Genomic DNA, 23,178 nt, shown 5'->3' on the forward strand with positions numbered 1-23,178 from the left:
GGAGGGAGAGAGAGGAGGAGAGAGACTGGCTGGTCTACTGTCTGGAGGGAGAGAGAGGAGGAGAGAGACTGGCTGGTCTACTGTCTGGAGGGAGAGAGAGGAGGAGAGAGGCTGGTCTACTGTCTGGAGGGAGAGAGAGAAGGAGAGAGACTGGCTGGTCTACTGTCTGGAGGGAGAGAGAGAAGGAGAGAGGCTGGTCTACTGTCTGGAGGGAGAGAGAGGAGGAGAGAGGCTGGTTGGTCTACTGTCTGGAGGGAGAGAGAGGAGGAGAGAGGCTGGTCTACTGTCTGGAGGGAGAGAGAGGAGGAGAGAGGCTGGTCTACTGTCTGGAGGGAGAGAGAGGAGGAGAGAGGCTGGCTGGTCTACTGTCTGGAGGGAGAGAGAGAAGGAGAGAGGCTGGTCTACTGTCTGGAGGGAGAGAGAGAAGGAGAGAGACTGGCTGGTCTACTGTCTGGAGGGATAGAGAGAAGGAGAGAGACTGGCTGGTCTACTGTCTGGAGGGAGAGAGAGGAGTAGAGAGGCTGGTCTACTGTCTGGAGGGAGAGAGAGAAGGAGAGAGGCTGGTCTACTGTCTGGAGGGAGAGAGAGGAGGAGAGAGGCTGGTCTACTGTCTGGAGGGAGAGAGAGAAGGAGAGAGGCTGGCTGGTCTACTGTCTGGAGGGAGAGAGAGAAGGAGAGAGACTGGCTGGTCTACTGTCTGGAGGGATAGAGAGGAGGAGAGAGGCTGGTCTACTGTCTGGAGGGAGAGAGAGGAGGAGAGAGGCTGGTCTACTGTCTGGAGGGAGAGAGAGGAGGAGAGAGGCTGGTCTACTGTCTGGAGGGAGAGAGAGGAGGAGAGAGGCTGGCTGGTCTACTGTCTGGAGGGAGAGAGAGGAGGAGAGAGGCTGGTCTACTGTCTGGAGGGAGAGAGAGGAGGAGAGAGGCTGGTCTACTGTCTGGAGGGAGAGAGAGGAGGAGAGAGGCTGGTCTACTGTCTGGAGGGAGAGAGAGAAGGAGAGAGACTGGCTGGAGGGAGAGAGAGGAGTAGAGAGGCTGGTCTACTGTCTGGAGGGAGAGAGAGGAGGAGAGAGGCTGGTCTACTGTCTGGAGGGAGAGAGAGAAGGAGAGAGGCTGGCTGGTCTACTGTCTGGAGGGAGAGAGAGAAGGAGAGAGGCTGGTCTACTGTCTGGAGGGAGAGAGAGAAGGAGAGAGGCTGGTCTACTGTCTGGAGGGAGAGAGAGAAGGAGAGAGGCTGGTCTACTGTCTGGAGGGAGAGAGAGAAGGAGAGAGAAGAGAGAGAAGACACAGCTGCACTTCCTAACCTCCTGCCAAATGTACAACCATATTAGAGACACATATTTCCCTCAGATTACACAGATCCACAAAGAATTAGAAAACAAACCCACTTTTGATAAACTCCCATATCTACTGGGTGAAATACCACAATGTGACATCTATAATAATTTTTAGACAAGATAATATAGTTAGACAAGACAATATAGTTAGACAAGACAATATAGTTAGACAAGATAAAATGAGTCAGTCTTAGTTCATGAAGAGAAGAGGGTCAGTCTTAGTTCATGAAGAGAAGAGGGTCAGTCTTAGTTCATGAAGAGAAGAGGGTCAGTCTTAGTTCATGAAGAGGAGAGGGTCAGTCTTAGTTCATGAAGAGAAGAGGGTCAGTCTTAGTTCATGAAGAGAGGAGGGTCAGTCTTAGTTCATGAAGAGGAGAGGGTCAGTCTTAGTTCATGAAGAGGAGAGGGTCAGTCTTAGTTCATGAAGAGAAGAGGGTCAGTCTTAGTTCATGAAGAGGAGAGGGTCAGTCTTAGTTCATGAAGAGAAGAGGGTCAGTCTTAGTTCATGAAGAGGAGAGGGTCAGTCTTAGTTCATGAAGAGAAGAGGGTCAGTCTTAGTTCATGAAGAGGAGAGGGTCAGTCTTAGTTCATGTGAAGAGGAGAGGGTCAGTCTTAGTTCATGAAGAGAGGAGGGTCAGTCTTAGTTCATGAAGAGAAGAGGGTCAGTCTTCGTTCATGAAGAGGAGAGGGTCAGTCTTAGTTCATGAAGAGAAGAGGGTCAGTCTTAGTTCATGAAGAGGAGAGGGTCAGTCTTAGTTCATGAAGAGAAGAGGGTCAGTCTTAGTTCATGAAGAGAAGAGGGTCAGTCTTAGTTCATGAAGAGAAGAGGGTCAGTCTTAGTTCATGAAGAGAAGAGGGTCAGTCTTAGTTCATGAAGAGAAGAGGGTCAGTCTTAGTTCATGAAGAGGAGAGGGTCAGTCTTAGTTCATGAAGAGAAGAGGGTCAGTCTTAGTTCATGAAGAGGAGAGGGTCAGTCTTAGTTCATGAAGAGAAGAGGGTCAGTCTTAGTTCATGTGAAGAGAAGAGGGTCAGTCTTAGTTCATGAAGAGAAGAGGGTCAGTCTTAGTTCATGAAGAGCAGAGGGTCAGTCTTAGTTCATGAAGAGAAGAGGGTCAGTCTTAGTTCATGAAGAGGAGAGGGTCAGTCTTAGTTCATGAAGAGAAGAGGGTCAGTCTTAGTTCATGAAGAGGAGAGGGTCAGTCTTAGTTCATATGAAGAGAAGAGGGTCAGTCTTAGTTCATGAAGAGAAGAGGGTCAGTCTTAGTTCATGAAGAGAAGAGGGTCAGTCTTAGTTCATGAAGAGAAGAGGGTCAGTCTTAGTTCATGAAGAGAAGAGGGTCAGTCTTAGTTCATGAAGAGAGGAGGGTCAGTCTTAGTTCATGAAGAGAGGAGGGTCAGTCTTAGTTCATGAAGAGAAGAGGGTCAGTCTTAGTTCATGAAGAGAGGAGGGTCAGTCTTAGTTCATGAAGAGAAGAGGGTCAGTCTTAGTTCATGAAGAGAGGAGGGTCAGTCTTAGTTCATGAAGAGAAGAGGGTCAGTCTTAGTTCATGAAGAGAGGAGGGTCAGTCTTAATCCATGAAGAGAAGAGGGTCAGTCTTAGTTCATGAAGAGAAGAGGGTCAGTCTTAGTTCATGAAGAGAAGAGGGTCAGTCTTAGTTCATGAAGAGGAGAGGGTCAGTCTTAGTTCATGAAGAGAAGATGGTCAGTCTTAGTTCATGAAGAGAAGAGGGTCAGTCTTAGTTCATGAAGAGGAGAGGGTCAGTCTTAGTTCATGAAGAGAAGAGGGTCAGTCTTAGTTCATGAAGAGAAGAGGGTCAGTCTTAGTTCATGAAGAGGAGAGGGTCAGTCTTAGTTCATGAAGAGAAGAGGGTCAGTCTTAGTTCATGAAGAGGAGAGGGTCAGTCTTAGTTCATGAAGAGTAGAGTGTCAGTCTTAGTTCATGAAGAGAAGAGGGTCAGTCTTAGTTCATGAAGAGAAGAGGGTCAGTCTTAGTTCATGAAGAGAAGAGGGTCAGTCTTAGTTCATGAAGAGAAGAGGGTCAGTCTTAGTTCATGAAGAGAAGAGGGTCAGTCTTAGTTCATGAAGAGGAGAGGGTCAGTCTTAGTTCATATGAAGAGGAGAGGGTCAGTCTTAGTTCATGAAGAGTAGAGGGTCAGTCTTAGTTCATGAAGAGAAGAGGGTCAGTCTTAGTTCATGAAGAGTAGAGGGTCAGTCTTAGTTCATATGAAGAGGAGAGGGTCAGTCTTAGTTCATGAAGAGTAGAGTGTCAGTCTTAGTTCATGAAGAGAAGGGGGTCAGTCTTAGTTCATGAAGAGAAGAGGGTCAGTCTTAGTTCATGAAGAGAAGAGGGTCAGTCTTAGTTCATGAAGAGAGGAGGGTCAGTCTTAGTTCATGAAGAGAGGAGGGTCAGTCTTAGTTCATGAAGAGAAGAGGGTCAGTCTTAGTTCATGAAGAGAGGAGGGTCAGTCTTAGTTCATGAAGAGAAGAGGGTCAGTCTTAGTTCATGAAGAGAGGAGGGTCAGTCTTAGTTCATGAAGAGAAGAGGGTCAGTCTTAGTTCATGAAGAGAGGAGGGTCAGTCTTAATCCATGAAGAGTAGAGGGTCAGTCTTAGTTCATGAAGAGAAGAGGGTCAGTCTTAGTTCATGAAGAGAAGAGGGTCAGTCTTAGTTCATGAAGAGGAGAGGGTCAGTCTTAGTTCATGAAGAGAAGAGGGTCAGTCTTAGTTCATGAAGAGAGGAGGGTCAGTCTTAGTTCATGAAGAGAAGAGGGTCAGTCTTAGTTCATGAAGAGAAGAGGGTCAGTCTTAGTTCATGAAGAGAAGAGGGTCAGTCTTAGTTCATGAAGAGAAGAGGGTCAGTCTTAGTTCATGAAGAGAAGAGGGTCAGTCTTAGTTCATATGAAGAGGAGAGGGTCAGTCTTAGTTCATGAAGAGTAGAGGGTCAGTCTTAGTTCATGAAGAGAAGAGGGTCAGTCTTAGTTCATGAAGAGTAGAGGGTCAGTCTTAGTTCATATGAAGAGGAGAGGGTCAGTCTTAGTTCATGAAGAGTAGAGTGTCAGTCTTAGTTTATGAAGAGAAGAGGGTCAGTCTTAGTTCATGATGAGAAGAGGGTCAGTCTTAGTTCATGAAGAGAAGAGGGTCAGTCTTAGTTCATGAAGAGGAGAGGGTCAGTCTTAGTTCATGAAGAGAAGAGGGTCAGTCTTAGTTCATGAAGAGGAGAGGGTCAGTCTTAGTTCATGAAGAGTAGAGTGTCAGTCTTAGTTCATGAAGAGAAGAGGGTCAGTCTTAGTTCATGAAGAGAAGAGGGTCAGTCTTAGTTCATGAAGAGAAGAGGGTCAGTCTTAGTTCATGAAGAGGAGAGGGTCAGTCTTAGTTCATGAAGAGGAGAGGGTCAGTCTTAGTTCATGAAGAGGAGAGGGTCAGTCTTAGTTCATGAAGAGAGGAGGGTCAGTCTTAGTTCATGAAGAGAAGAGGGTCAGTCTTAGTTCATGAAGAGGAGAGGGTCAGTCTTAGTTCATATGAAGAGGAGAGGGTCAGTCTTAGTTCATGAAGAGTAGAGGGTCAGTCTTAGTTCATGAAGAGAAGAGGGTCAGTCTTAGTTCATGTGAAGAGGAGAGGGTCAGTCTTAGTTCATGAAGAGAAGAGGGTCAGTCTTAGTTCATATGAAGAGGAGAGGGTCAGTCTTAGTTCATGAAGAGTAGAGGGTCAGTCTTAGTTCATGAAGAGAAGAGGGTCAGTCTTAGTTCATGAAGAGAAGAGGGTCAGTCTTAGTTCATATGAAGAGGAGAGGGTCAGTCTTAGTTCATGAAGAGAAGAGGGTCAGTCTTAGTTCATGAAGAGGAGAGGGTCAGTCTTAGTTCATGAAGAGAAGAGGGTCAGTCTTAGTTCATGTGAAGAGGAGAGGGTCAGTCATAGTTCATGAAGAGAAGAGGGTCAGTCTTAGTTCATGAAGAGAAGAGGGTCAGTCTTAGTTCATGAAGAGAAGAGGGTCAGTCTTAGTTCATGAAGAGAAGAGGGTCAGTCTTAGTTCATGAAGAGGAGAGGGTCAGTCTTAGTTCATGAAGAGAAGAGGGTCAGTCTTAGTTCATGTGAAGAGGAGAGGGTCAGTCTTAGTTCATGAAGAGAAGAGGGTCAGTCTTAGTTCATGTGAAGAGGAGAGGGTCAGTCATGTGAATGAGTCTGTGACTGTCTCTGTATCTATCTTCCTGTCTGTGTGGCCTGTAGACTGAAGCTCTCTGGGTCTCTGTATCTATCTTCCTGTCTGTGTGGCCTGTAGACTGAAGCTCTCTGAGTCTCTGTATCTATCTTCCTGTCTGTGTGGCCTGTAGACTGAAGCTCTCTGGGTCTCTGTATCTATCTTCCTGTCTGTGTGGCCTGTAGACTGAAGCTCTCTGAGTCTCTGTATCTATCTTCCTGTCTGTGTGGCCTGTAGACTGAAGCTCTCTGAGTCTCTGAATGAGCTTCACATGTTGACCTCTGCTTCCACCTGGTGGGGGAAAGGAAAAATAACCCATCATCCCAATATATGCTTTCTTAATGCCGTCATCCAACATTTATTTATTTTACCTTTTATTTAACTAGGCAGGTCAGTTAAGAACCAATTCTTATTTTCATTGACGGCCTAGGAACAGTGGGTTAACTGCCTTGTTCAGGGGCAGAATGACATATTTTTACCTTGTCAACTCGGGGATTCGATCTTGCAACCTTTTGGTTACTAGTCCAACGCTCTAAACCACTAGGCTACCTGTCGCCCCAAACGGTATCGACAGACATTGACAGTGATTAATTATCAGCATGTTGTGAATCCTCAAACCTGTTGTCTCTTTCTCTCCGTGTCTCTCCTCTCTGTCCTCCAGCTGTCCTGCAGTCTGCTCAGATCCTCATCATCCTGGTCCTGATGACGGTAACGCTGCTGGTGATTGGCTGTCTGTTGAACCACTACAAACTGTCTGCCTGCTCCTTGACAACCAGACAGAGCCGGGCCAGGAGGCAAGCGCAACACCTGCAGCAGGTCAGGACAGTGTGTCAGTGGGGGCTGCTGAGGGGAGGACGGCTCTTAATAATGTCCGGAACGGAGCGAATGGCATCAAACCCCTGGAAACCATGGAAACAGTGTGTTTGACGTGCCTGGTTCCATTCCACCAGTTCCGATCCAGTCATTACAACCAGCCTGTCCTCCCCAATTAAGATGCCATCACCCTCCTGTGATTTCTCTCTCTGTGTGTGTGTGTGTGTGTGTGTGTGTGTGTGTGTGTGTGTGTGTGTGTGTGTGTGTGTGTGTGTGTGTGTGTGTGTGTGTGTGTGTGTGTGTGTGTGTGTGTGTGTGTGTGTGTGTGTGTGTGTGTGTGTGTGTGTGTGTGTGTGTGTGTGTGTGTGTGTGTGTGCATGCATATATACCCAGTCCTCCAGACACCTCTCCCCTCTTCATGTGTAATTCACCAGACACCTGTCTAGACAGCTGCCCCTGTTCACCAGACACCTGTCTAGACAGCTGCCCCTGTTCACCAGACACCTGTCTAGACAGCTGCCCCTGTTCACCAGACACCTGTCTAGACAGCTGCCCCTGTTCACCAGACACCTGTCTAGACAGCTGACCCTGTACACCAGACACCTGTCTAGACAGCTGCCCCTGTTCACCAGACACCTGTCTAGACAGCTGACCCTGTTCACCAGACACCTGTCTAGACAGCTGCCCCTGTACTCCAGACACCTGTCTAGACAGCTGACCCTGTTCACCAGACACCTGTCTAGACAGCTGCCCCTGTACACCAGACACCTGTCTAGACAGCTGCCCCTGTTCACCAGACACCTGTCTAGACAGCTGCCCCTGTTCACCAGACACCTGTCTAGACAGCTGCCCCTGTACAGCTGCCCCTGTACACCAGACACCTGTCTAGACAGCTGCCCCTGTACACCAGACACCTGTCTAGACAGCTGCCCCTGTTCACCAGACACCTGTCTAGACAGCTGACCCTGTTCACCAGACACCTGTCTAGACAGCTGCCCCTGTACTCCAGACACCTGTCTAGACAGCTGACCCTGTTCACCAGACACCTGTCTAGACAGCTGCCCCTGTACACCAGACACCTGTCTAGACAGCTGCACCTGTACACCAGACACCTGTCTAGACAGCTGCCCCTGTTCACCAGACACCTGTCTAGACAGCTGACCCTGTTCACCAGACACCTGTCTAGACAGCTGCCCCTGTACTCCAGACACCTGTCTAGACAGCTGCCCCTGTACACCAGACACCTGTCTAGACAGCTGCCCTGTTCACCAGACACCTGTCTAGACAGCTGCCCCTGTTCTCCAGACACCTGTCTAGACAGCTGCCCCTGTACACCAGACACCTGTCTAGACAGCTGCCCCTGTACACCAGACACCTGTCTAGACAGCTGACCCTGTTCACCAGACACCTGTCTAGACAGCTGACCCTGTTCACCAGACACCTGTCTAGACAGCTGACCCTGTTCACCAGACACCTGTCTAGACAGCTGACCCTGTTCACCAGACACCTGTCTAGACAGCTGACCCTGTTCACCAGACACCTGTCTAGACAGCTGACCCTGTTCACCAGACACCTGTCTAGAAATCTGACCCTGTACACCAGACACCTGTCTAGACAGCTGCCCCTGTTCACCAGACACCTGTCTAGACAGCTGCCCCTGTTCACCAGACACCTGTCTAGACAGCTGCCCCTGTTCACCAGACACCTGTCTAGACAGCTGCCCCTGTTCACCAGACACCTGTCTAGACAGCTGCCCCTGTACACCAGACACCTGTCTAGACAGCTGACCCTGTTCACCAGACACCTGTCTAGACAGCTGCACCTGTTCACCAGACACCTGTCTAGACAGCTGCCCCTGTACACCAGACACCTGTCTAGACAGCTGCCCCTGTTCACCAGACACCTGTCTAGACAGCTGCCCCTGTTCACCAGACACCTGTCTAGACAGCTGCCCCTGTTCACCAGACACCTGTCTAGACAGCTGCCCCTGTACACCAGACACCTGTCTAGACAGCTGCCCCTGTTCACCAGACACCTGTCTAGACAGCTGCCCCTGTACACCAGACACCTGTCTAGACAGCTGACCCTGTACACCAGATACCTGTCTAGACAGCTGACCCTGTTCACCAGACACCTGTCTAGACAGCTGCCCCTGTTCACCAGACACCTGTCCAGACAGCTGCCCCTGTTCACCAGACACATGTCTAGACAGCTGCCCCTGTACACCAGACACCTGTCTAGACAGCTGCCCCTGTTCACCAGACACCTGTCCAGACAGCTGCCCCTGTACACCAGACACCTGTCTAGACAGCTGCCCCTGTTCACCAGACACCTGTCTAGACAGCTGACCCTGTACACCAGACACCTGTCTAGACAGCTGCCCCTGTTCACCAGACACCTGTCTAGACAGCTGCCCCTGTTCACCAGACACCTGTCTAGACAGCTGACCCTGTTCACCAGACACCTGTCTAGGCAGCTGCCCCTGTACAGCTGCCCCTGTACACCAGACACCTGTCTAGACAGCTGACCCTGTTCACCAGACACCTGTCTAGACAGCTGACCCTGTTCACCAGACACCTGTCTAGACAGCTGACCCTGTTCACCAGACACCTGTCTAGACAGCTGACCCTGTTCACCAGACACCTGTCTAGACAGCTGACCCTGTTCACCAGACACCTGTCTAGACAGCTGACCCTGTTCACCAGACACCTGTCTAGACAGCTGACCCTGTTCACCAGACACCTGTCTAGAAATCTGACCCTGTACACCAGACACCTGTCTAGACAGCTGCCCCTGTTCACCAGACACCTGTCTAGACAGCTGCCCCTGTTCACCAGACACCTGTCTAGACAGCTGCCCCTGTTCACCAGACACCTGTCTAGACAGCTGCCCCTGTTCACCAGACACCTGTCTAGACAGCTGCCCCTGTTCACCAGACACCTGTCTAGACAGCTGCCCCTGTACACCAGACACCTGTCTAGACAGCTGCCCCTGTACACCAGATACCTGTCTAGACAGCTGACCCTGTACACCAGACACCTGTCCAGACAGCTGCCCCTGTTCACCAGACACCTGTCTAGACAGCTGCCCCTGTTCACCAGATACCTGTCTAGACAGCTGCCCCTGTTCACCAGACACCTGTCTAGACAGCTGCCCCTGTTCACCAGACACCTGTCTAGACAGCTGACCCTGTACACCAGACACCTGTCTAGACAGCTGCCCCTGTTCACCAGACACCTGTCTAGACAGCTGACCCTGTACACCAGACACCTGTCTAGACAGCTGACCCTGTACACCAGACACCTGTCTAGACAGCTGACCCTGTACACCAGACACCTGTCCAGACAGCTGCCCCTGTTCACCAGACACCTGTCTAGACAGCTGACCCTGTACACCAGATACCTGTCTAGACAGCTGCCCCTGTACACCAGACACCTGTCTAGACAGCTGCCCCTGTTCACCAGACACCTGTCTAGACAGCTGACCCTGTTCACCAGACACCTGTCTAGACAGCTGACCCTGTTCACCAGACACCTGTCTAGACAGCTGCCCCTGTTCACCAGACACATGTCTAGACAGCTGCCCCTGTACACCAGACACCTGTCTAGACAGCTGACCCTGTACACCAGACACCTGTCTAGACAGCTGCCCCTGTACACCAGACACCTGTCTAGACAGCTGCCCCTGTTCACCAGACACCTGTCTAGACAGCTGACCCTGTACACCAGACACCTGTCTAGACAGCTGCCCCTGTACACCAGACACCTGTCTAGACAGCTGCCCCTGTACACCAGATACCTGTCTAGACAGCTGCCCCTGTACACCAGACACCTGTCTAGACAGCTGCCCCTGTACACCAGACACCTGTCTAGACAGCTGACCCTGTTCACCAGACACCTGTCTAGACAGCTGCCCCTGTACACCAGACACCTGTCTAGACAGCTGACCCTGTACACCAGATACCTGTCTAGACAGCTGCCCCTGTACACCAGACACCTGTCTAGACAGCTGACCCTGTACACCAGATACCTGTCTAGACAGCTGACCCTGTACACCAGACACCTGTCTAGACAGCTGCCCCTGTACACCAGACACCTGTCTAGACAGCTGCCCCTGTACACCAGACACCTGTCTAGACAGCTGACCCTGTACACCAGACACCTGTCTAGACAGCTGACCCTGTACACCAGACACCTGTCTAGACAGCTGACCCTGTACACCAGACACCTGTCTAGACAGCTGCCCCTGTACACCAGACACCTGTCTAGACAGCTGACCCTGTTCACCAGACACCTGTCTAGACAGCTGCCCCTGTACACCAGACACCTGTCTAGACAGCTGCCCCTGTTCACCAGACACCTGTCTAGACAGCTGACCCTGTTCACCAGACACCTGTCTAGACAGCTGCCCCTGTACACCAGACACCTGTCTAGACAGCTGCCCCTGTTCACCAGACACCTGTCTAGACAGCTGACCCTGTACACCAGACACCTGTCTAGACAGCTGCCCCTGTTCACCAGACACCTGTCTAGACAGCTGCCCCTGTTCACCAGACACCTGTCTAGACAGCTGCCCCTGTTCACCAGATACCTGTCTAGACAGCTGACCCTGTTCACCAGACACCTGTCTAGACAGCTGCCCCTGTACACCAGACACCTGTCTAGACAGCTGACCATGTACTCCAGACACCTGTCTAGACAGCTGCCCCTGTACAGCTGCCCCTGTACACCAGACACCTGTCTAGACAGCTGCCCCTGTACACCAGACACCTGTCTAGACAGCTGCCCCTGTTCACCAGACACCTGTCTAGACAGCTGACCCTGTTCACCAGACACCTGTCTAGACAGCTGCCCCTGTACTCCAGACACCTGTCTAGACAGCTGACCCTGTTCACCAGACACCTGTCTAGACAGCTGCCCCTGTACACCAGACACCTGTCTAGACAGCTGACCCTGTTCACCAGACACCTGTCTAGACAGCTGCCCCTGTACACCAGACACCTGTCTAGACAGCTGCACCTGTACACCAGACACCTGTCTAGACAGCTGCCCCTGTTCACCAGACACCTGTCTAGACAGCTGACCCTGTACACCAGACACCTGTCTAGACAGCTGCCCCTGTACACCAGACACCTGTCTAGACAGCTGCCCCTGTACACCAGACACCTGTCTAGACAGCTGACCCTGTACACCAGACACCTGTCTAGACAGCTGACCCTGTACACCAGACACCTGTCTAGACAGCTGACCCTGTACACCAGACACCTGTCTAGACAGCTGCCCCTGTACACCAGACACCTGTCTAGACAGCTGACCCTGTTCACCAGACACCTGTCTAGACAGCTGCCCCTGTACACCAGACACCTGTCTAGACAGCTGCCCCTGTTCACCAGACACCTGTCTAGACAGCTGACCCTGTTCACCAGACACCTGTCTAGACAGCTGCCCCTGTACACCAGACACCTGTCTAGACAGCTGCCCCTGTTCACCAGACACCTGTCTAGACAGCTGACCCTGTACACCAGACACCTGTCTAGACAGCTGCCCCTGTTCACCAGACACCTGTCTAGACAGCTGCCCCTGTTCACCAGACACCTGTCTAGACAGCTGCCCCTGTTCACCAGATACCTGTCTAGACAGCTGACCCTGTTCACCAGACACCTGTCTAGACAGCTGCCCCTGTACACCAGACACCTGTCTAGACAGCTGACCATGTACTCCAGACACCTGTCTAGACAGCTGCCCCTGTACAGCTGCCCCTGTACACCAGACACCTGTCTAGACAGCTGCCCCTGTACACCAGACACCTGTCTAGACAGCTGCCCCTGTTCACCAGACACCTGTCTAGACAGCTGACCCTGTTCACCAGACACCTGTCTAGACAGCTGCCCCTGTTCACCAGACACCTGTCTAGACAGCTGACCCTGTTCACCAGACACCTGTCTAGACAGCTGCCCCTGTACTCCAGACACCTGTCTAGACAGCTGACCCTGTTCACCAGACACCTGTCTAGACAGCTGCCCCTGTACACCAGACACCTGTCTAGACAGCTGCCCCTGTTCACCAGACACCTGTCTAGACAGCTGCCCCTGTTCACCAGACACCTGTCTAGACAGCTGCCCCTGTACAGCTGCCCCTGTACACCAGACACCTGTCTAGACAGCTGCCCCTGTACACCAGACACCTGTCTAGACAGCTGCCCCTGTTCACCAGACACCTGTCTAGACAGCTGACCCTGTTCACCAGACACCTGTCTAGACAGCTGCCCCTGTACTCCAGACACCTGTCTAGACAGCTGACCCTGTTCACCAGACACCTGTCTAGACAGCTGCCCCTGTACACCAGACACCTGTCTAGACAGCTGCACCTGTACACCAGACACCTGTCTAGACAGCTGCCCCTGTTCACCAGACACCTGTCTAGACAGCTGACCCTGTTCACCAGACACCTGTCTAGACAGCTGCCCCTGTACTCCAGACACCTGTCTAGACAGCTGCCCCTGTACACCAGACACCTGTCTAGACAGCTGCCCTGTTCACCAGACACCTGTCTAGACAGCTGCCCCTGTTCTCCAGACACCTGTCTAGACAGCTGCCCCTGTACACCAGACACCTGTCTAGACAGCTGCCCCTGTACACCAGACACCTGTCTAGACAGCTGACCCTGTTCACCAGACACCTGTCTAGACAGCTGACCCTGTTCACCAGACACCTGTCTAGACAGCTGACCCTGTTCACCAGACACCTGTCTAGACAGCTGACCCTGTTCACCAGACACCTGTCTAGACAGCTGACCCTGTTCACCAGACACCTGTCTAGACAGCTGACCCTGTTCACCAGACACCTGTCTAGAAATCTGACCCTGTACACCAGACACCTGTCTAGACAGCTGCCCCTGTTCACCAGACACCTGTCTAGACAGCTGCCCCTGTTCACCAGACACCTGTCTAGACAGCTGCCCCTGTTCACCAGACACCTGTCTAGACAGCTGCCCCTGTTCACCAGACACCTGTCTAGACAGCTGCCCCTGTACACCAGACACCTGTCTAGACAGCTGACCCTGTTCACCAGACACCTGTCTAGACAGCTGCACCTGTTCACCAGACACCTGTCTAGACAGCTGCCCCTGTACACCAGACACCTGTCTAGACAGCTGCCCCTGTTCACCAGACACCTGTCTAGACAGCTGCCCCTGTTCACCAGACACCTGTCTAGACAGCTGCCCCTGTTCACCAGACACCTGTCTAGACAGCTGCCCCTGTACACCAGACACCTGTCTAGACAGCTGCCCCTGTTCACCAGACACCTGTCTAGACAGCTGCCCCTGTACACCAGACACCTGTCTAGACAGCTGACCCTGTACACCAGATACCTGTCTAGACAGCTGACCCTGTTCACCAGACACCTGTCTAGACAGCTGCCCCTGTTCACCAGACACCTGTCCAGACAGCTGCCCCTGTTCACCAGACACATGTCTAGACAGCTGCCCCTGTACACCAGACACCTGTCTAGACAGCTGCCCCTGTTCACCAGACACCTGTCCAGACAGCTGCCCCTGTACACCAGACACCTGTCTAGACAGCTGCCCCTGTTCACCAGACACCTGTCTAGACAGCTGACCCTGTACACCAGACACCTGTCTAGACAGCTGCCCCTGTTCACCAGACACCTGTCTAGACAGCTGCCCCTGTTCACCAGACACCTGTCTAGACAGCTGACCCTGTTCACCAGACACCTGTCTAGGCATCTGCCCCTGTACAGCTGCCCCTGTACACCAGACACCTGTCTAGACAGCTGACCCTGTTCACCAGACACCTGTCTAGACAGCTGACCCTGTTCACCAGACACCTGTCTAGACAGCTGACCCTGTTCACCAGACACCTGTCTAGACAGCTGACCCTGTTCACCAGACACCTGTCTAGACAGCTGACCCTGTTCACCAGACACCTGTCTAGACAGCTGACCCTGTTCACCAGACACCTGTCTAGACAGCTGACCCTGTTCACCAGACACCTGTCTAGAAATCTGACCCTGTACACCAGACACCTGTCTAGACAGCTGCCCCTGTTCACCAGACACCTGTCTAGACAGCTGCCCCTGTTCACCAGACACCTGTCTAGACAGCTGCCCCTGTTCACCAGACACCTGTCTAGACAGCTGCCCCTGTTCACCAGACACCTGTCTAGACAGCTGCCCCTGTTCACCAGACACCTGTCTAGACAGCTGCCCCTGTACACCAGACACCTGTCTAGACAGCTGCCCCTGTACACCAGATACCTGTCTAGACAGCTGACCCTGTACACCAGACACCTGTCCAGACAGCTGCCCCTGTTCACCAGACACCTGTCTAGACAGCTGCCCCTGTTCACCAGATACCTGTCTAGACAGCTGCCCCTGTTCACCAGACACCTGTCTAGACAGCTGCCCCTGTTCACCAGACACCTGTCTAGACAGCTGACCCTGTACACCAGACACCTGTCTAGACAGCTGCCCCTGTTCACCAGACACCTGTCTAGACAGCTGACCCTGTACACCAGACACCTGTCTAGACAGCTGACCCTGTACACCAGACACCTGTCTAGACAGCTGACCCTGTACACCAGACACCTGTCCAGACAGCTGCCCCTGTTCACCAGACACCTGTCTAGACAGCTGACCCTGTACACCAGATACCTGTCTAGACAGCTGCCCCTGTACACCAGACACCTGTCTAGACAGCTGCCCCTGTTCACCAGACACCTGTCTAGACAGCTGACCCTGTTCACCAGACACCTGTCTAGACAGCTGACCCTGTTCACCAGACACCTGTCTAGACAGCTGCCCCTGTTCACCAGACACATGTCTAGACAGCTGCCCCTGTACACCAGACACCTGTCTAGACAGCTGACCCTGTACACCAGACACCTGTCTAGACAGCTGCCCCTGTACACCAGACACCTGTCTAGACAGCTGCCCCTGTTCACCAGACACCTGTCTAGACAGCTGACCCTGTACACCAGACACCTGTCTAGACAGCTGCCCCTGTACACCAGACACCTGTCTAGACAGCTGCCCCTGTACACCAGATACCTGTCTAGACAGCTGCCCCTGTACACCAGACACCTGTCTAGACAGCTGCCCCTGTACACCAGACACCTGTCTAGACAGCTGACCCTGTTCACCAGACACCTGTCTAGACAGCTGCCCCTGTACACCAGACACCTGTCTAGACAGCTGACCCTGTACACCAGATACCTGTCTAGACAGCTGCCCCTGTACACCAGACACCTGTCTAGACAGCTGACCCTGTACACCAGATACCTGTCTAGACAGCTGACCCTGTACACCAGACACCTGTCTAGACAGCTGCCCCTGTACACCAGACACCTGTCTAGACAGCTGCCCCTGTACACCAGACACCTGTCTAGACAGCTGACCCTGTACACCAGACACCTGTCTAGACAGCTGACCCTGTACACCAGACACCTGTCTAGACAGCTGACCCTGTACACCAGACACCTGTCTAGACAGCTGCCCCTGTACACCAGACACCTGTCTAGACAGCTGACCCTGTTCACCAGACACCTGTCTAGACAGCTGCCCCTGTACACCAGACACCTGTCTAGACAGCTGCCCCTGTTCACCAGACACCTGTCTAGACAGCTGACCCTGTTCACCAGACACCTGTCTAGACAGCTGCCCCTGTACACCAGACACCTGTCTAGACAGCTGCCCCTGTTCACCAGACACCTGTCTAGACAGCTGACCCTGTACACCAGACACCTGTCTAGACAGCTGCCCCTGTTCACCAGACACCTGTCTAGACAGCTGCCCCTGTTCACCAGACACCTGTCTAGACAGCTGCCCCTGTTCACCAGATACCTGTCTAGACAGCTGACCCTGTTCACCAGACACCTGTCTAGACAGCTGCCCCTGTACACCAGACACCTGTCTAGACAGCTGACCATGTACTCCAGACACCTGTCTAGACAGCTGCCCCTGTACAGCTGCCCCTGTACACCAGACACCTGTCTAGACAGCTGCCCCTGTACACCAGACACCTGTCTAGACAGCTGCCCCTGTTCACCAGACACCTGTCTAGACAGCTGACCCTGTTCACCAGACACCTGTCTAGACAGCTGCCCCTGTACTCCAGACACCTGTCTAGACAGCTGACCCTGTTCACCAGACACCTGTCTAGACAGCTGCCCCTGTACACCAGACACCTGTCTAGACAGCTGACCCTGTTCACCAGACACCTGTCTAGACAGCTGCCCCTGTACACCAGACACCTGTCTAGACAGCTGCACCTGTACACCAGACACCTGTCTAGACAGCTGCCCCTGTTCACCAGACACCTGTCTAGACAGCTGACCCTGTACACCAGACACCTGTCTAGACAGCTGCCCCTGTACACCAGACACCTGTCTAGACAGCTGCCCCTGTACACCAGACACCTGTCTAGACAGCTGACCCTGTACACCAGACACCTGTCTAGACAGCTGACCCTGTACACCAGACACCTGTCTAGACAGCTGACCCTGTACACCAGACACCTGTCTAGACAGCTGCCCCTGTACACCAGACACCTGTCTAGACAGCTGACCCTGTTCACCAGACACCTGTCTAGACAGCTGCCCCTGTACACCAGACACCTGTCTAGACAGCTGCCCCTGTTCACCAGACACCTGTCTAGACAGCTGACCCTGTTCACCAGACACCTGTCTAGACAGCTGCCCCTGTACACCAGACACCTGTCTAGACAGCTGCCCCTGTTCACCAGACACCTGTCTAGACAGCTGACCCTGTACACCAGACACCTGTCTAGACAGCTGCCCCTGTTCACCAGACACCTGTCTAGACAGCTGCCCCTGTTCACCAGACACCTGTCTAGACAGCTGCCCCTGTTCACCAGATACCTGTCTAGACAGCTGACCCTGTTCACCAGACACCTGTCTAGACAGCTGCCCCTGTACACCAGACACCTGTCTAGACAGCTGACCATGTACTCCAGACACCTGTCTAGACAGCTGCCCCTGTACAGCTGCCCCTGTACACCAGACACCTGTCTAGACAGCTGCCCCTGTACACCAGACACCTGTCTAGACAGCTGCCCCTGTTCACCAGACACCTGTCTAGACAGCTGACCCTGTTCACCAGACACCTGTCTAGACAGCTGCCCCTGTACTCCAGACACCTGTCTAGACAGCTGACCCTGTTCACCAGACACCTGTCTAGACAGCTGCCCCTGTACACCAGACACCTGTCTAGACAGCTGACCCTGTTCACCAGACACCTGTCTAGACAGCTGCCCCTGTACACCAGACACCTGTCTAGACAGCTGCACCTGTACACCAGACACCTGTCTAGACAGCTGCCCCTGTTCACCAGACACCTGTCTAGACAGCTGCCCCTGTACACCAGACACCTGTCTAGACAGCTGCCCCTGTACTCCAGACACCTGTCTAGACAGCTGCCCCTGTACACCAGACACCTGTCTAGACAGCTGCCCCTGTTCACCAGACACCTGTCTAGACAGCTGCCCCTGTTCACCAGACACCTGTCTAGACAGCTGACCCTGTACACCAGACACCTGTCTAGACAGCTGCCCCTGTACACCAGAAACCTGTCTAGACAGCTGCCCCTGTTCACCAGACACCTGTCTAGACAGCTGCCCCTGTACACCAGACACCTGTCTAGACAGCTGACCCTGTACACCAGACACCTGTCTAGACAGCTGCCCCTGTTCACCAGACACCTGTCTAGACAGCTGCCCCTGTACACCAGACACCTGTCTAGACAGCTGCCCCTGTTCACCAGACACCTGTCTAGACAGCTGCCCCTGTACACCAGACACCTGTCTAGACAGCTGACCCTGTACACCAGATACCTGTCTAGACAGCTGACCCTGTTCACCAGACACCTGTCTAGACAGCTGCCCCTGTTCACCAGACACCTGTCCAGACAGCTGCCCCTGTTCACCAGACACATGTCTAGACAGCTGACCCTGTTCACCAGACACCTGTCTAGACAGCTGCCCCTGTTCACCAGACACCTGTCTAGACAGCTGCCCCTGTACACCAGACACCTGTCTAGACAGCTGCCCCTGTTCACCAGACACCTGTCTAGACAGCTGCCCCTGTTCACCAGACACCTGTCTAGACAGCTGCCCCTGTTCACCAGACACCTGTCTAGACAGCTGCCCCTGTTCACCAGACACCTGTCTAGACAGCTGACCCTGTTCACCAGACACCTGTCTAGGCAGCTGCCCCTGTACAGCTGCCCCTGTACACCAGACACCTGTCTAGACAGCTGACCCTGTTCACCAGACACCTGTCTAGACAGCTGCCCCTGTACACCAGACACCTGTCTAGACAGCTGCCCCTGTTCACCAGACACCTGTCTAGACAGCTGCCCCTGTTCACCAGACACCTGTCTAGACAGCTGACCCTGTTCACCAGACACCTGTCTAGACAGCTGCCCCTGTTCACCAGACACCTGTCTAGACAGCTGCCCCTGTTCACCAGACACCTGTCTAGACAGCTGCCCCTGTACACCAGACACCTGTCTAGACAGCTGCCCCTGTTCACCAGACACCTGTCTAGACAGCTGCCCCTGTTCACCAGACACCTGTCTAGACAGCTGCCCCTGTACACCAGACACCTGTCTAGACAGCTGCCCCTGTTCACCAGACACCTGTCTAGACAGCTGCCCCTGTACACCAGACACCTGTCTAGACAGCTGACCCTGTACACCAGACACATGTGTAGACAGCTGCCCCTGTACACCAGACACCTGTCTAGACAGCTGACCCTGTACACCAGACACCTGTCTAGACAGCTGCCCCTGTTCACCAGACACCTGTCTAGACAGCTGCCCCTGTTCACCAGACACCTGTCTAGACAGCTGCCCCTGTTCACCAGACACATGTCTAGACAGCTGCCCCTGTACACCAGACACCTGTCTAGACAGCTGCCCCTGTACACCAGACACCTGTCTAGACAGCTGCCCCTGTACACCAGACACCTGTCTAGACAGCTGACCCTGTACACCAGACACATGTCTAGACAGCTGCCCCTGTACACCAGACACCTGTCTAGACAGCTGACCCTGTACACCAGACACATGTCTAGACAGCTGCTTCTGTACACCAGACACCTGTCTAGACAGCTGCCCCTGTACACCAGACACCTGTCTAGACAGCTGCCCCTGTACACCAGACACCTGTCTAGACAGCTGACCCTGTTCACCAGACACCTGTCTAGACAGCTGCCCCTGTACACCAGACACCTGTCTAGACAGCTGACCCTGTACACCAGATACCTGTCTAGACAGCTGCCCCTGTACACCAGACACCTGTCTAGACAGCTGACCCTGTACACCAGATACCTGTCTAGACAGCTGACCCTGTACACCAGACACCTGTCTAGACAGCTGCCCCTGTACACCAGACACCTGTCTAGACAGCTGCCCCTGTTCACCAGACACCTGTCTAGACAGCTGCCCCTGTACACCAGACACCTGTCTAGACAGCTGACCCTGTACACCAGACACCTGTCTAGACAGCTGCCCCTGTACACCAGACACCTGTCTAGACAGCTGCCCCTGTACACCAGACACCTGTCTAGACAGCTGACCCTGTACACCAGACACCTGTCTAGACAGCTGCCCCTGTTCACCAGACACCTGTCTAGACAGCTGCCCCTGTTCACCAGACACCTGTCTAGACAGCTGCCCCTGTTCACCAGATACCTGTCTAGACAGCTGACCCTGTTCACCAGACACCTGTCTAGACAGCTGCCCCTGTACACCAGACACCTGTCTAGACAGCTGACCATGTACTCCAGACACCTGTCTAGACAGCTGCCCCTGTTCACCAGACACCTGTCTAGACAGCTGACCCTGTACACCAGATACCTGTCTAGACAGCTGACCCTGTACACCAGACACCTGTCTAGACAGCTGCCCCTGTTCACCAGACACCTGTCTAGACAGCTGCCCCTGTTCACCAGATACCTGTCTAGACAGCTGCCCCTGTACACCAGACACCTGTCTAGACAGCTGCCCCTGTTCACCAGATACCTGTCTAGACAGCTGCCCCTGTACACCAGATTGGAGCTGGTTCTAACATGTCTTCCTGAGTCAAGCAGACCGATATTCGATGGCCAATAAGTTAATGGTTTCCTCCACAGGTTAAATGTTCATCCTGTCTCTTTCTGTTATCAGGATGTGTGTCTCTGGCCGTCGGACAGCGGCTCTCGACAAGGTGCCTCCGAGGTAATAACCCAGGAAGTAAGTGTGTGTGTGTGTGTGTGTGTGTGTGTGTGTGTGTGTGTGTGTGTGTGTGTGTGTGTGTGTGTGTGTGTGTGTGTGTGTGTGTGTGTGTGCGTGCGTGCGTGCGTGCGTGCGTGCGTGCGTGCGTGCGTGCGTGCGTGCGTGCGTGCGTGCGTGCGTGCGTGCGTGCGTGCGTGCGTGCGTGCGTGCGTGCGTGCGTGCGTGCGTGCGTGCGTGCGTGCGTGCGTGCGTGCGTGCGTGCGTGCGTGCGTGCGTGCGTGCGTGCGTGCGTGCGTGCGTGCGTGCGTGCGTGCGTGCGTGCGTGCGTGCGTGCGTGCGTGCGTGCGTGCGTGCGTGCGTGCGTGCGTGCGTGCGTGCGTGCGTGCGTGCGTGCGTGCGTGCGTGCGTGCGTGCGTGCGTGCGTGCGTGCGCGACAGGTCTACTTGGCAGTCACTGACATCAGTCTGTCTGATATGATGAGGACATTACTGTCCATTATCCAGACACACAGTCCCTGAGTCACTGGAGACAATCTGTTTAGTAATGGACCCCACTGGAGACAATCTGTTTAGTAATGGACCCCACTGCAGCCAATCTGTTTAGTAATGGACCCCACTGGAGACAATCTGTTTAGTAATGGACCCCACTGGAGCCAATCTGTTTAGTAATGGATCCCACTGGAGCCAATCTGTTTAGTAATGGACCCCACTGGAGACAATCTGTTTAGTAATGGACCCCACTGCAGCCAATCTGTTTAGTAATGGAACCCCCCCGGAGACAATCTGTTTAGTAATGGACCCCACTGGAGCCAATCTGTTTAGTAATGGACCCCACTGGAGCCAATCTGTTTAGTAATGGACCCCATTGTTCCGTATTGATAATTATTATAATAATTTTCTAACCCTCTATCTGCCTGTCTGTGTGTCTAGGTGTCTAGGTGCTGTATCTATCTAACCCTCTATCTATCTGTCTGTCTGTCTGTGTGTCTAGGTGGTGTACCCTATCTAACTCTCTATCTGTCTCTGTGTCTAGGTGGTGTATCTGTCTAACCCTCTATCTATCTATCTCTGTGTCTAGGTGCTGTATGTGCCCCAGGCCAGAGAAAGGTTCACAGCCCCCTCCTTTATGTACCGGGAGCGTTTCAGTCGCTTCCAGCCCACCTACCCCTACCTGACCCACGACATCCACCTTCCCCCCAGCATCTCCCTGTCTGACGGAGAGGAGCCCCCGCCCTACCAGGGCCCCTGTACCTTACAGCTGAGGGACCCAGAGCAGCAGCTGGAGTTGAACAGAGAGTCGGTCAGGGCCCCCCCCAACAGAACCATCTTCCCCAGTGATGTGATAGATAGTGGAGTGGGGGGAGGAGGGCCGAGACCACCCAGTAGTAACTCTGGTATCAGCGTAGCCAATAGCAGCAGCCACGGACGCATGGAACGCCTGCCTCCGGCATATTGCGAGGTGATTGGTCAGCACTACCCTGGCTTTTTTCACCACCTGCACAGCAATAACCCACTCGGGACCTGGACCGGGGGCGGGACCAGCCAGCAGGGCCAATCAGAAAGCACAATACCTGCCAAGGCCAGGAAAGGGGAGGAGCTGAGGTGAGATAGAGGAGGAACTACGCTGTCTGAGACTCCTCCCCCCTGTAAAGAGGTGTGGCCAATCTCTCTATGGACCGACACTCCCAGGATGCAGAACTAAACACAACATTATCAACCTGCTACAACACAACATTATCAACCTGTTACAACTAAACACAACATTATCCACCTGCTACAACTAAACACAACATTATCAACCTGTTACAACTAAACACAACATTATCCACCTGCTACAACTAAACACAACATTATCCACCTGCTACAACACAACATTATCCACCTGCTACAACTACACACAACATTATCCACCTGCTACAACACAACATTATCCACCTAGTACAACTACACAACATTATCCACCTGCTACAACACAACATTATCCACCTGCTACAACTACACACAACATTATCCACCTGCTACAACACAACATTATCAACCTGCTACAACTAAACACAACATTATCAACCTGCTACAACTACACACAACATTATCCACCTGCTACAACACAACATTATCCACCTGCTACAACTACACACAACATTATCCACCTGCTACAACACAACATTATCAACCTGCTACAACTAAACACAACATTATCAACCTGCTACAACTAAACACAACATTATCCACCTGCTACAACTACACACAACATTATCCACCTGCTACAACACAACATTATCAACCTGCTACAACTAAACACAACATTATCCACCTGCTACAACTACACACAACATTATCCACCTGCTACAACACAACATTATCAACCTGCTACAACTAAACACAACATTATCAACCTGCTACAACTACACACAACATTATCAACCTGCTACAACTACACACAACATTATCAACCTGTTACAACTAAACACAACATTATCCACCTGCTACAACTAAACACAACATTACCAACCTGCTACAACTAAACACAACATTATCAACCTGTTACAACACAACATTATCAACCTGCTACAACTACACACAACAT

General features: G+C 52.8%; 1 protein-coding gene across 1 annotated transcript; it reads left to right on the top strand.

Annotated features, from left to right (window-relative positions):
• Positions 1 to 3,921: 3,921 nt before the first annotated feature.
• On the top strand, positions 3,922 to 22,462 carry LOC129842502 (low-density lipoprotein receptor class A domain-containing protein 4-like). Its single transcript, XM_055911072.1, has 4 exons — positions 3,922 to 3,928; positions 6,127 to 6,344; positions 20,545 to 20,595; positions 21,670 to 22,462. Exons 1-4 carry the CDS (start codon positions 3,922 to 3,924, stop codon positions 22,195 to 22,197), a joined length of 804 nt encoding a protein of 267 aa, XP_055767047.1. The 3' UTR covers positions 22,198 to 22,462.
• The last annotated feature ends 716 nt before the right edge of the window (positions 22,463 to 23,178 follow it).

This window comes from Salvelinus fontinalis, unplaced genomic scaffold (genome assembly GCF_029448725.1).
Source record: "Salvelinus fontinalis isolate EN_2023a unplaced genomic scaffold, ASM2944872v1 scaffold_0044, whole genome shotgun sequence".
NCBI classification, from domain to species: Eukaryota; Metazoa; Chordata; class Actinopteri; order Salmoniformes; family Salmonidae; genus Salvelinus; species Salvelinus fontinalis.

Coding starts and splice junctions, on each gene's coding strand:
- LOC129842502 (XM_055911072.1), top strand. Junction 6,345..20,544: donor AAGCGCAACACCTGCAGCAG/GTCAGGACAGTG, acceptor TTCTGTTATCAG/GATGTGTGTCTCTGGCCGTC. Junction 20,596..21,669: donor CTCGACAAGGTGCCTCCGAG/GTAATAACCCAG, acceptor CTCTGTGTCTAG/GTGCTGTATGTGCCCCAGGC.